The sequence below is a fragment of the Pteronotus mesoamericanus genome, unplaced genomic scaffold (assembly GCF_021234165.1).
Source record: "Pteronotus mesoamericanus isolate MK-2021 breed Mesoamerican mustached bat unplaced genomic scaffold, CSHL_Meso_final scaffold_85, whole genome shotgun sequence".
NCBI lineage: Eukaryota > Metazoa > Chordata > Mammalia > Chiroptera > Mormoopidae > Pteronotus > Pteronotus mesoamericanus.
In genome coordinates, this window is record NW_026555329.1 from 48,598,504 (window position 1) to 48,611,566 (window position 13,063).

The 13,063-nt window shown below is 36.0% G+C and overlaps 1 protein-coding gene across 2 annotated transcripts in view; it reads right to left on the reverse strand.

Annotated features, from left to right (window-relative positions):
* Positions 1-13,063, reverse strand: part of BLVRA (biliverdin reductase A) — an 86,337-nt gene that overhangs the window by 53,274 nt on the left and 20,000 nt on the right. The window contains exons 3-4 of one of the 2 annotated variants that reach the window (XM_054564392.1): positions 3,633-3,754; positions 1,185-1,304 (exon numbers count right to left, since the gene is read on the reverse strand). In XM_054564392.1, coding sequence (XP_054420367.1) covers positions 1,185-1,304; positions 3,633-3,754 — 242 coding nt within the window. The remainder of the gene's footprint in view (positions 1-1,184; positions 1,305-3,632; positions 3,755-13,063) is intronic. The other variant, XM_054564393.1, reaches the window with a different exon arrangement.

Sequence of the window (13,063 nt, forward strand, 5' to 3'; positions counted from 1 at the left end):
TTAATTTTACAGTTATGATTTAGTACTGCATCTTTACATTTGTTTACATTTCTCTCAACTGCTAATGGTACCATGTACAGTTGTGTTTGTGTGCATAAGTTTGGATAAATTTTTACTTTTTATAATAGATTTGTATATATTTTATGGTAGTGAATGATAAAATAGACTACTATCTACATATACTTTATACATTCATGACATACCTTTTTATTAATTTTTTTGATATTTTCTAGACTACACAGCTTGTCTGCAAGTTTTTTCAATTATCTCAAATCTCAAAAAAATTTACAATATATTTATTGAAAAAATGCACATATTGGTGGACCTGTGCAGTTTAAACCAGTGTTGTTCAAAGGTCAACAGTATAAGCATGAGAATTATATGATCATTTTTTTAAAGAAAGCACTCTAGTACCAAATAAGGTTAAGGAAAACCAAATAAAGGTACTTCTGTCCACACAACAGCTGGCATGATTAAGAGAGAGCAGCTTATCCCAGGGCATAGCAGATGTAGTTTAACATAAGAACCTAGAAGGAAAGCTGGGATTCAGAGAGACAGCTGGCATGGCATTGTTAGCTACCAGGTCCCATGTGGGGCTCCTCCTTTCAGGCTCAATCTCACCATATGCTTAGCCTTTTCCTTCAAAGGTGAGGGAGAGAGACACTTCTCTTCTCTTGTGTTATACACAATGTCAGTTCTTCTCTCTGATGCCACCACTACTTCCTTATTTCATGGCAGAAATGCTTCATATTAAAGGAACTCTCAGAGATATTTCACAATGATGAAAGTGTAAAGGATAAAATTTTAGAAGTTTATCCAAACTTAGAAAAAACTATGACAATTCACCAAGGCACAGAAAAGATGCTGGCTCTATATCCTAAGTTATATGATGCAAGTTCAAACTACTGTCAATAAGTTTTCTACAAAAAAAAAACCACTTTAATTATTAATGTTTCAAATTGTAGTGTACTAAATAAATATTAGTTTTTCTATAGTTTTCATTTCCTTATACATTTATAACCAATATTGGAGTTCTTGACATTTTGACGATTTTTAAAGGTCATGAAGCCACTATAACTTTTTTCCATTGTTATTAAGACCCCTTTCTGAGACTTCAGCTTGCCAGTCACTTTTACAGTCCCACACTACTGTGCAAGGCAAAAACTGCCTGCATTGAAACCCACCTGATATAGTTCTCATGGCTGGTGCTTTCACTGCAAATATAAGCAACCTCCACCTCTTGGCTAGAAAGAGCATCTTCCAAAGAAATCTGTTGAACTTCGTCAATGCACTTGAGCTCTCGTCTATTTGAGAATAATAGAAACGGAACTTAAAAGTAGGCAGAACACTGGCTTAGAATAAATGAGCATCATCTTTCTCCCCTCTTCACAACAATGTCCTGATGATCAGCTTTTGGAAATGAGGAAATTAATTTCCTCCCCCAACTTTCAGGGCATTTTCCATGATGAAGTGAAAAATAGAGCCTCAGGTTTGAAGTCAGGGGACCTGGCACTGAGTGCTGATACTACTGCTAACAGCTTATATGATGTGGGAGTCTTTGAATTATTTCATATCTAAAATAAAAAGAATTGATATATTATCTCAAGAGGAATAGTCTCTATGATCATTGCCAGCCACAAGTACCTGACCAACATCTGTGGCTACCAAAGCTCCTTCACATATATCATGGCCTTGTGATGGTCAAATGGAAGGCAGGTATCACTCACTACCTCTTTTTACAGCTGAACTGATAAAGCCCAGGGAAGAAGTAGCTGCACAGCTAACCAGCAGCATAAGCAGGACAGGAATCCTAAGTGTGTTGACGTTACAGAGTAAGGAGGAACTCCTGATTCACAAGAACTGAGAACCCTGGCCATCTGCACACTACCCTAGTGAAGAGGCTGGAGCAATGGAGTTCAGTGATGGGTGTAACAGAGATGGGCAGCAGCAGAAGGCTCTCAACCAGCTCAGAACTCCACTCAAGCTTCAGCAGGCAGTGGACATTTGGACAAGTTTGCTTGACAAAAGATATTATGATTGGTTTCTTCCTACGGGGGCCACCCAATCTGCTCTACTCAATTTGACCAGTATTTACTGTTTGCCAAATGTGTGCTAGGCACCATACGGAAGATCGTAAATGAACTAAAAGTCCTCAGCTTCCAATGAGCTAAGTCTTGATAAAAGAGGAAGACACACATATGCATATATTGATATAACAACAAAAGAAATCTAACATGAGAAATATTGTTCTGGAGTCCATGTGGGAGATTCATGGAACAAAAGGAACACCTAGTTTAGGGTTTCAAAAAAGGCTTTCTGGAGAGAAGGCAGGGCTTAGCAGGTAGGCCATGAGAAACAGGGTATATGAGCAGTAACAGTGTGATGATGGCAGGGGTGCAGTAAAGCAGTATGAGCTGACTATCTTCTCACATGACCTAGGTACTTTAGGAATTACACTGTTTCAGACATGGCAGCCTATTGGCATAGGATAGGGACTTACGGAAAAAGAAGCAGCTCTACTCCATCATGCTCAGTCAGAGCTTCATATTGGGGTGCAATGAGAGCTATAGTATGGCTAATAACAACTTTGACCACCCCTTTGTGTACAGCTCCCTTATAATCTTACTAAGATTGACCAATGGCATATTTCCAGCACTTCTGAGTCTCTCAGGTGGCCCAAAGTCCAGTTTAAATCCTTAAAGGAAAAGACAGGTTTCAAGACAGGCAAACTGGAAGACAGTAGGTCCCATAAGTTAAAATATTTAAAAATCTGCATGGAGTGTCACATAGTTATTGATGCTTTATGTATTTGATTTCCCTAAAGCACTAGAAAGTAGAGACATGCCTACCTTGCTCACCGCCACATTTCCTCAGTCAACACAATGTCTACAACTAGGTCACAATTAATATTGATAAATGATGTTACACAGCATTGATTTGGTTAATAGTGTATGTGTGAGGACACAGTGGGAGGTGGAGGAAGAGCTGAACATAGGGCAAGAAATAATAATCATGGTGGTAAGTTTGGTTTTGGTTGGTTATAGAAGAGAAATGAAGGATAAAAGAGGCGCTCAAAATATCAAAGGAAAAAGAATGCATGATTTTTAAAAGATGGACTTTGGGATAAAATAGACTTGAATGCAAATTCAGTTCTTAGACTTTCCATCTGTGTGACTTCAGGCAAATTACTCAAACTTTCTGTGGCTCAGTTTCTTTGTCTGTAAAGTGGGGTTGATAATGGTAATGATATCTATGTCAAATAGTTGGTAGGGCATATAAAGCTCAGAGCTACTGTATGGATAGCTATTTTAATAACTGATGTAACATTTAACTCTTGTATACTTAAAGTCTTCTTTCAAGCCAGCCCACCTTGAGTTCCTCCTATGCTCATCTTCCCTGCCTTTGCCTTTATAGTCCCTTCTAAGTTGACTCTCTGTATATCCCAGCTGAAGGCCTAGCACTCTTCAGTTCTCAGACCCATCCAAACTTGAGATCTTGTGGATTGACCCTGAGCAAAGTTCTCTAGAATAACCCTAGAGCTGGTTCTCTCTTTCCTAGTTCTGGAGAATCTCTATGTCCCAAGACCTACTCATCCCTCTGGGCTCCCCATGAATTACAAAGCGGTGAGCCACCTGGACACGAAGCCAATCAAGTTCAGGAATGCTGAGGAAGCATGTGGATTTCGCAAGTCCCTCATCCGCACCAAGCCGGCTCTGCCAACACCAACCACCACCACACCAAACTTCTTCTCAGGCTGAAACACAAGAAACCAAGGTAGGATTTAAAAACAATCAGGAATCTAGTGGAGAATAGCAAAACAAAGACATATTGGTAGAACCAGTCATGGTCCAGACAAGCAAAAAAAGGAGCCAATCCAGAACACACAAGTTGTAGCATGTAAGCATAGGATAAGACACTCCCTAAAACACAAATTCAGAGAAAAGTCAGCTCCATCTGAAACATACAAGGTTTGTCCAGAAGGTGCCCAGCTGTGTAATATGAAAAAGATACATTTATTGAAGAATACACAAAATACAAGAAACATTGTACATAGGACAAAGACACCTCAGTCCCCTTCAAAGTAGGCACCTTGGGACCTCACACAGTTCTCCCAATTACCATCAGCTGCCCTGTCGTACTTTCCTGAATCTCATTTACAGTCTGAAATCTCTCCCTTTTCAGAGGTGATTTCAGTTTTGGGTATAGCTGAAGGTTGCAGGGTACCCAATCTGGGCTGTAGGGGGTTTGAGTCACCTCGGTGATTTGATGTTTTACCAAAAAACTCTGAATGAGACAATGTATGAGTGGGCATGTTGTTGCAATGAAGCTGCCAATCACCAGTTTCACAGAGCTGCAGCCTTCTGAATCATCAAAATAGTTTTGTAGAGGAATATTCAAGCTTAACACAAATGTGATGCAGATTCATTGCTCTAGTCACTCAGTCATTTTTAATGTGACAGTCACACAGTACACATTCTCACCCAACAGCATCTGCCACACAAAGTAAAATAAAGAAAAATATACAGAGAACCAAGAGTGAAGGAAAGAAAACCAGGACTCAAATAAATGATTTGGAACATAAGGAAGAAATAAACATTCAACCAGAACAGAATAAAGAAACAAAAACTCAAAAAGAGGAAAGGCTTAGGAACCTCGGGACAACTTTAAACATTCCAATATCTGAATCATAGGGGTGCCAGAAGAAGAGGAAGAACAAGGAATTGAAAACTTATTTGAACACATAATGAAGGAAAACTTTCCCAATCTGGCAAAGGAAATAGACATAGAAGTCCAGGAAGCTCAGAGAGACCCAAAGAAGTTGGATTCAAGAAGAAATGTACCAAGGCACATCATAATTAAATTATCCAAGATTAAAGATAAGGAGAGAATCTTAAAAGCAGCAAAAGAAAAGGAGAGAGCTACCTACAAAGAAGTGGCTGTAAGACTATCAGCTGATTTTTCAAAAGAAACCTTACAGGAAAGAAGGGGCTGGAAAGAAGTATTCAAAGTCTATCCAGCAAAGCTATCATTTAGAATGGAAGGGCAGATAAACTGCTTCCCAGATAAGGTCAAGTTAAAGGAGTTCATCATCACGAAGCCCTTATTATATGAAATGTTAAAAGGACTTATCTAAGAAAAAGAAGATCAAAACCATTAACAATAAAATGACAACAAACTCACAACTATCAACAACTGAACATAAAAAATAAAAGTACAAACAAACTAAGCAAACAACTAGAACAGGAACAGAATCACAGAAATGGAAATCACATGGAGGGTTGTCAGAGGAGAGAGGGAGGGAGGTGAATGGGAGAAAAGGTACAGGGAATAAGAAGCATAATTGGTAGGTACAAAATAAATAGGGGGAGGTTAAGAATAGCATAGGAGATGGAGAAGCCAAAGAACGTATATGTTCAACCCATGGACATGAACTAAGGCGGTAGGGAATGCTGGAGGTAGGGTGATGCAGGGTGGAAGGGGAGAAAAAAACTGGACAACTGTGATAGCATAATCAATAAAATATACTTAAAAAAAGAAATCAAAGAAGTAACAACTGACATCACAGAAATAGAAAGAACTTTAAGAAAATAGTATAAGTAACTATATACCCCGAAATTTGACAACCTAGGTTAAATGGGTAAATTCCTAAAAGCGTATAATCTTCCAAACTGAATCAGAAAACCTGACTAGACTGATTATAACTAATGTACTGAAGCAGTAATCAAAAAACTCCCAGCAAACAAAAGTCCTGCTTCACCTAGGTTCACAGGTGAAGTTTACCAAATGTCCAAAGAAGAACAAACACTTATACTTCTCAAATTATTCCAAAAAATTCAAGAGGTGGGAAGATTTCCCAGATCTTTTGACAAAACCATCATTAATCTAATTCCAAAGCCATATAAGGACACTTGAAAGAATATATATATATATATATACACATATACCAATATACCTATTGAACATAGATGCTAAAATCTTCAACAAACTATATACAAACCAAATCCAGCAATACATTAAAAAGATAAAACAGCATGATCAAAGTGGATATTTTCTGGTGATGCTAGAATGGTGCAATATTTTCATATCAATAAATGTGATATATCACACACACAAAATGAAAGATAAAAATCACATGATCATATAACTAAATGCAGAAAAAGCATTCAATAAAATCTAGCACACACTAATGACAAAAACTCTCAGCAAAGTGGGAATAGAAGGAATACCTTAGCATAATAAAGGCCACATATGAAAACTCTATAGCCAAAATCATACTTAATGAGCAAAACTAAAAGCATTTCCCTAAAGCTCAGGGACGAGACAGGGATATCTGCTTTTACCACTCTTATTCACATAGTACTGGTAGTCCTTGCCATAGCAATCAGACAAAAAAAGAAGTAAAAGGCATCCTAATAGGAAAGAAGGAAGTAAAACTGTCATTATTCACTGAACATGATATTTTACCCAAAAAACCTTAAGCAATCCACAATAGATCTAATAAGTGAATGTGGGAAATTAGCAAGATACAGAATTAATATCCAGAAATCACTATCATTTTTATATACAAATAATGAGCTATCAAAAAGAGAATTAAAACTAATCCCATTTATTATTACAACATAAAAAAGGTAACTAAAAATAAATTTAACCAAAAAGGTAAAGGACCTGTACTGGGAAAATTATAGTGCATTCAATATAAACTGAGATAGATACAAATAAGAGGAAGCATATAATGTGTTCATGGATTAAAAACACTAACATCATTAAAATATCCATACTACCCAAAGCAACCTATAGACTCAATGCAAGTCCTAATAAAAAGGCAAGGATATATTTCACATATTTAGAAAAGTTACCAAAATTTTATATGGAACCAAAACAACAACGAATTCCCTCAGCAATCTTGAGAGAGAAGAACAAAGTTGGTGGTCATCACAGTATCTGATATTAAACTATACTACAAGGCCATGGTGGTCAAAACAGTCTGGTACTAGCATAAGAACAGGCACATAGATCAATGAAACAGAACAGAAAGCGCAGAAATAAACCCACACTTTATAGTCAAGTAATAGTCAACTTAGGAGGCAAGAGCATACAATGGAATGAAGAGAGGCTCTTGAATAAGTGGTGTTGAGAAAATTGGGCAGGTATATGCAAAATATGAAACTAGATCAGCAAATTACACCATATACAAGAATAAACAATTCTACAATACATCATCTGTATATTGTATTGTGTTTAGCACAGCAAGTCATCTTCTTCAATCACCATTTATCCTCCATTTGCCCTCTTCTAAGTCCACTCACCACCTTCTCCCTGCAATCACCCTACTGTTGACTGTGTTGAGTCTGAGTTTTTTTCTTTGCTTAATCTTTTTGCCCAGCCCCCAACCCTCTTCCCAACAGCTGTCAGTCTGTCCTCTGTATTTATTTTTATCATTAGGTTGTACATATAAGTGAAATCATATGGTACTTGTCTTCCTCTGACTGGCTTATTTCACTTAGCATAATACTCTCCAGGTCTATCCATGCTATTGCAAAAGGTAAGATTTCCTTCTATTTTACAGCTCACTAGTATTCCATTATGTAAATATACCACATCTTTTTAAACCACTCATCTACTGATGGGCACTTGGACCACTTCCTGATCTTCGCTATCGTAAATAATGCTGCAATAAACATAAGAGTGCATATATTCTTTCAAATTAGTGTTTTTGAGGTTTCTTGGATATATTTCCAGAGTGAAATTGTTGGGTTATAATGCAGTTCCATTTTTAACTTTTTGAGGTAACTCCATACTGTTTTCCATGCTGGCTGCACCAATCTACTTTCCCACAAACAGTGCACGAGGGTTCCCTTTTCTCCACATCCTTGCCAACACTTGTTGTTTGCTGACTTACTGAAAGCAATTCTGACAGGTGTTAGTGATATCTCATCATGTTTTCATTTTGCATTTCTCTGTTGATTAATGGTATTGAGCATCCTTCCATATGTCTATTGGCAATCTGCACGTACTCTTTTGAGAAGTATCTCTCCATGTCCTCTGGCCATTTATTAATGGGAATTTTTTTTTTTTTTGGTTTGACATTTGTAAGTCCCTTATAAACTTCAGATATTAAGCTCTTACCAGATATATCAGCAAATAGGTTCTCCCATTGAGCAGGATGTCTTTTCATTTTGATGTGGTCCTAGTTTATTTTTTCTTTTGTTTTTCTTGCCCGAGAAGATATATCAGAATAAATTTCACTATGAAAGATGTCCAAGATTTTTGTGGTTTTGAGTCTTACATTTAAGCCTTTAATCCATTTTGAATTTATTACTGTGTACGGTGTAAGGAAATAAACTAGTTTCACTTTCTGTCTTGCATATATATGTCCATTTATTTAATAGACTACCTTAACCCCATTGTATGTTTTTACCTCTTTTGTAAATATTTATTGACTATAAAGTTGTGAGTTTATTTCTGGGCTCTCTATTCTGTTGTACTGATGTATACGTCTATTTTTAAGCCAGTACCATGCTGTTTTAACTACTATGGCCTTGTAGTATAGTTTGAAATCAGGTAACATGATTCCTTCAACTTTCTTCTTCTTTCTCAAGTTTGCTGTGGCTATTCAAGGTATTTTGTGCTTCAATATTAACTTTTGGAATACTCATCTTAGTTCTGTGAAATATGCCTTTGGTATTTTTTTTTTAATCTTGATGGGAATTATACTAAACCTACCAATTGCTATGGGTAGTAAGGACATTTTAATGATGTTGATTTCCTATCCATGAACACAGTATATACTTCCCCTTACTTGTATCTTCTTAAATTTCTTTCTCCAGCGTCATAATTTTCTGAGTAGAGGTTTTTTACATCCTTGGTTAATTTTATCCCTAGGTAGCCAGGCCAAGTGACTCATTTGTTTGGAATACTGTCCCATAAACCAAAAAGTTGCAGGTTCAATTCCCCATCAGGGCACATAACTAGGCTGCAAGTTTAATCCCCGATCAGAGTGCATATGGAAGGCAACCAATCAATGTTTCTCTCTCACATATGTATTTCTCTCTCTCCCTTCCTCTCTAAAATCAATAAACATATCATTGGGTGAGTATTAAAATAAATTTTACTCCTAGGTATTTTTTGAAGCAATTGTAGAGGGATTGTTTTCTTTATTTCCCTTCCTGGTAGTTCACTATTGGTGTATAAAAAAAGGAACTGATTTTTGGATATTAATTTTGTATCCAGCTACTTAACTGAATCCATTGATTAGTTCAGTAGTTTTTGGTGGAATTTTTAGCATATTCTATATCATGCCATCTGCAAGTAAGGACAATTTTACTTCTTTCTTTCCAGTTTCAATGATTTTTATCTTCTTGTCTGACTGCTGTGGTGAGAACTTCTAGTACCATGTTGAGTAAGAGAGTTAAAAGAGAACAGCCTTGCCTTGTTCCTGATCTTAAGGAAACGCTTTTAGTTTTTGTCCATTGAAGATGATGTTGGCAACGGGTATGTCATAGATGACCTTCATTATGTTGAGGTATATTCTCTTCATTCCCACTTTCTTTAGATATGTTATCATATATAAAGGCTGGTTTTTATCAAATGCTTTTTCTGCATCTACTGATATGATCATGTGATTTTTATCCTTTATTTTTTTAATGTAGTGTGCCACATTTACTGATTTCCAGATATTGTACCAACCTTCCATCCCTGAAATAACTCCCACTTGATCATAGTGTATGACCTTTTTAATGTATTGCTGGATTTATACTAATATGTTGTTTCAGTATCTATGTTCATAAGGGATATTGGCCTATAATTTGCTTTCTTTGTAGTGTCTTTATTTGGTTTTGGAATTGGGATAATGCTGGCCTGACTCATAAAGTTAGAAGAGTTAGGATTCTTCTCTCCTTTTGAATTTTTTGTACTAGTTTAAGATCTGAGTTAGTTCTTCTTTGAATGTTTGGTAAAACTCACCTGTGAAGCCATCTGGTTCAGGACTTCTGTTTTTGGGAAATTTTTTGTTAATGCTTTAATTTTACTAGTTGTAATCTGTCTATTCAGATTCTCTGATTCTACCTAATTCTGTTTTAGAAGACTGTATTTTTTTAAGAACTTATCCATTTCTCTCAGATTCTCCAATTTGTTGGAAGATAAGTTTTGTAGTACTCTCTCACAATGCTTTGTATTTCTTTGGCATCAGTTGTTACTTCTCTTTCATTTCTGATTTTATTTGGGTCTCTCTCTTTCTCAATGCCACATTCTGATCTTTATTATTTCCTTCCTTCCACTCACCTTTGGCTTTTTTGTTATTCTTCCTTCCAGTTCCTTTATGTGTAGATTGTTTATTTGAGTTTTTCTGCTATCTTTTTTCTAATATTTGAAAGCTGATTTCATTGTTGGTATGCCAAATATTCTTGTATTAAGAAACAACAGAATTATTTAGAAGACAGTACTCTTTTCCAAAGTATTTTAGGACTTTTGATGTAATTGGTACACTTTATATACACATTTTGATTCTTTGATACAGTGAATTGGGTCTTGTAGAACATTTTAGAATATATTATTCAAATGAATCCTAGCCCTTGCTTTAAGTTCGATATTACTATTTCTCATATTTATGTATAGGGGAGTCAAGGAAACCAATATGAGCCTAAAGATCTTTTTCTTTTTTGATGGGCACAATTCATATACAACTCCTCACCCACACTGATTATTGTGAAGCCCTGCTAAGTTGGTTAGACACATTTTTTCAGCTCACTTAATGGATCTCATTGTACACATTGAGATTATCTTTTGCTCAATATCACCAATAAATCATTTCACTAACTAGAGATTTTTCTTGTTTCTTGAGGTAGGCCTATAATGTTATATATTTCGCTTTTTGTGTTGTTGTGTTCTCATTTGTTTCAAGCTATTCCTTTGATTTCTTCTCTAATCTCATTGTTAACTCATACATTGTTTAGTGACACGTTATTTACCCTTTGTGGGTTTTTCAGTTTTTCCCTTGGGATTGATTTTTAGTTTCATACTATTATGGTCAGAGAAAATTCTTGATATGATTTTAACCTTCTTAAACATACTGAAACTTATTTTGTGTCCTATATGTGGTCTACTCTAGCAAATGTTCCACATGCACTTGAAAATAATGCATATTATCCTACTTTGGAGGGAAATGCTCTGAAGATATCAATTAAATCCATCTGATCTCACGAGTCCTTTAAGTCACCATTTTCTTTAAGAGCTATCCACTGATATCAATGGAGTGTTAAAATCCCCTACTGTGATTGTATTGTGGTCTTCTCTCCCTTTATGTCTATCAAGATTTGCTTTATGTATTTAAGTGCTCATATATAGGAGGCATAAATGTTCATAATGGTTATATTATCTTGTTGGATTGTTCCCTTTACCATTATGTAGTGTCCTTGTTAGTTTCTTACTATGGTCTTTGTTTAAAGGTTATTTTGTCAGATATAAGTAATTCTACCCTAGCTTTTTTCATTTCCATTCGAATGAAATATCTTTTTCCATCCCTTCACTTTTAGTCTGTGTGTATCTTTCATTCTCAGGTGGGTCTCTCATAGACAACATATAAATAAATGGGTCTTTCTTTCTTGTCCATTCAGTAACCCTATTCCTGTTTATTGGGGCATTTAAGACATTTACACTTAAAGTGATTATTGATATGTACGTAGTTATTGCCATTTTATTCTTTCTAACTATGCCCCACTATTTTCCTACTGTTTCTTAAAACAGGCCCTTTAGTATTTCTTGTAGTACTGGTTTGGTAGTAATAACTCCTTTAGCCTTTTCTGGGAAGCTCTTTATTTCTCCTTCAATTTTAAAATAATTGCCCTCCTGTGTAAAGTAGTCTTAGTTGTAGGTCCTTGCTTTACATCCCTTTGAATATTTCATGCTCTCTTCTGGTCTGGAATGTTTCTGTTGAGAAATTAGCTGACAGTCTGGGTGCTCCCTTGTTGGTAACTGTTTTTCTTTTGTGGCTTTTAAGATTCTGTCTTTGTCTTTAAGCATTACCATTTTAATTATTATGTGTCTTGGTGTATGCTTCTTTGGCTTCATACTGTTTGGGACACTCTGGTGTTTCCTGGACATGTGTGTCTTTTTCCTTCACCAAGATAGGAAAGTTTTCAGTCATTATTTCTTCAAATAGGTTCTTGATCACTTGCTCTATCTCTTCTCCTTCTGGTGTCGACATGATGCTGATGTTGTTACACTTCATGTTGTCCCCAAGGTCTTCTGGTGGTAAATCCCTTCAGCTTCTGTATGTCTGGAAAAGTGTTTATTTTTCCTTCATTTCCACAGAATAACTTTGTTGAATATATTTTTAAGACTTTACTTATTTATTTTTTAGAGAGAGGAGAAGGGAGAAAGAGAGGGAGAGAAACATTGATGTGCAAGAGATACATAGATTGGTTGCCTCTCGTATGCCTCCAACTGGGGACCTGGCTGGCAACCCAAGCATGTGCCCTGATTGGGAATCAAACCAATGACCTTTGGGACACTGAGCCAGGCACTTGTTGAATATATTATTCTTGGCTTATAATTTCTCTCTCTTCATAGTTTGAACATTTGGTTCAATTCTCTTTTGGCTTGTAAAGTTTCTTCTAAGCAGCCCAATGACAGCATAATGGGATTTCCTTTATAGATTACTTTCTTCTTTCCCCTGGCTGATTTGAGAATTCTTTCTGTGTAATTTACTTTTGGCAGTTTTAAAACATTATGCCTTGGAAAAGTTCTCATTGGATTGAGGTAACTATATGTTCCATTTGCTTCTTGGATATGAGGACCTAGCTCTTTCCATAGGTCTGAAAAGTTCTCATCAACCATTTGTTTGAATAGGCTCTCCATACCTTATTTCTCTTCCTTTTTCCCATATGCCTATTATTTTTATATTCCTCTTTCTGATGGATCAGATAGTTCTTATAGAGTTCTTTTCATTTTCTTTTTTTATGCTCAAGTCTCTCTCATCTTCCCTCTGCATCATTTCTAAACTTCTATCTTAAATATCACTAATCTTTTCTTCCATCTGGTCAGCTCTTTTTCCTATGCTTCCTAC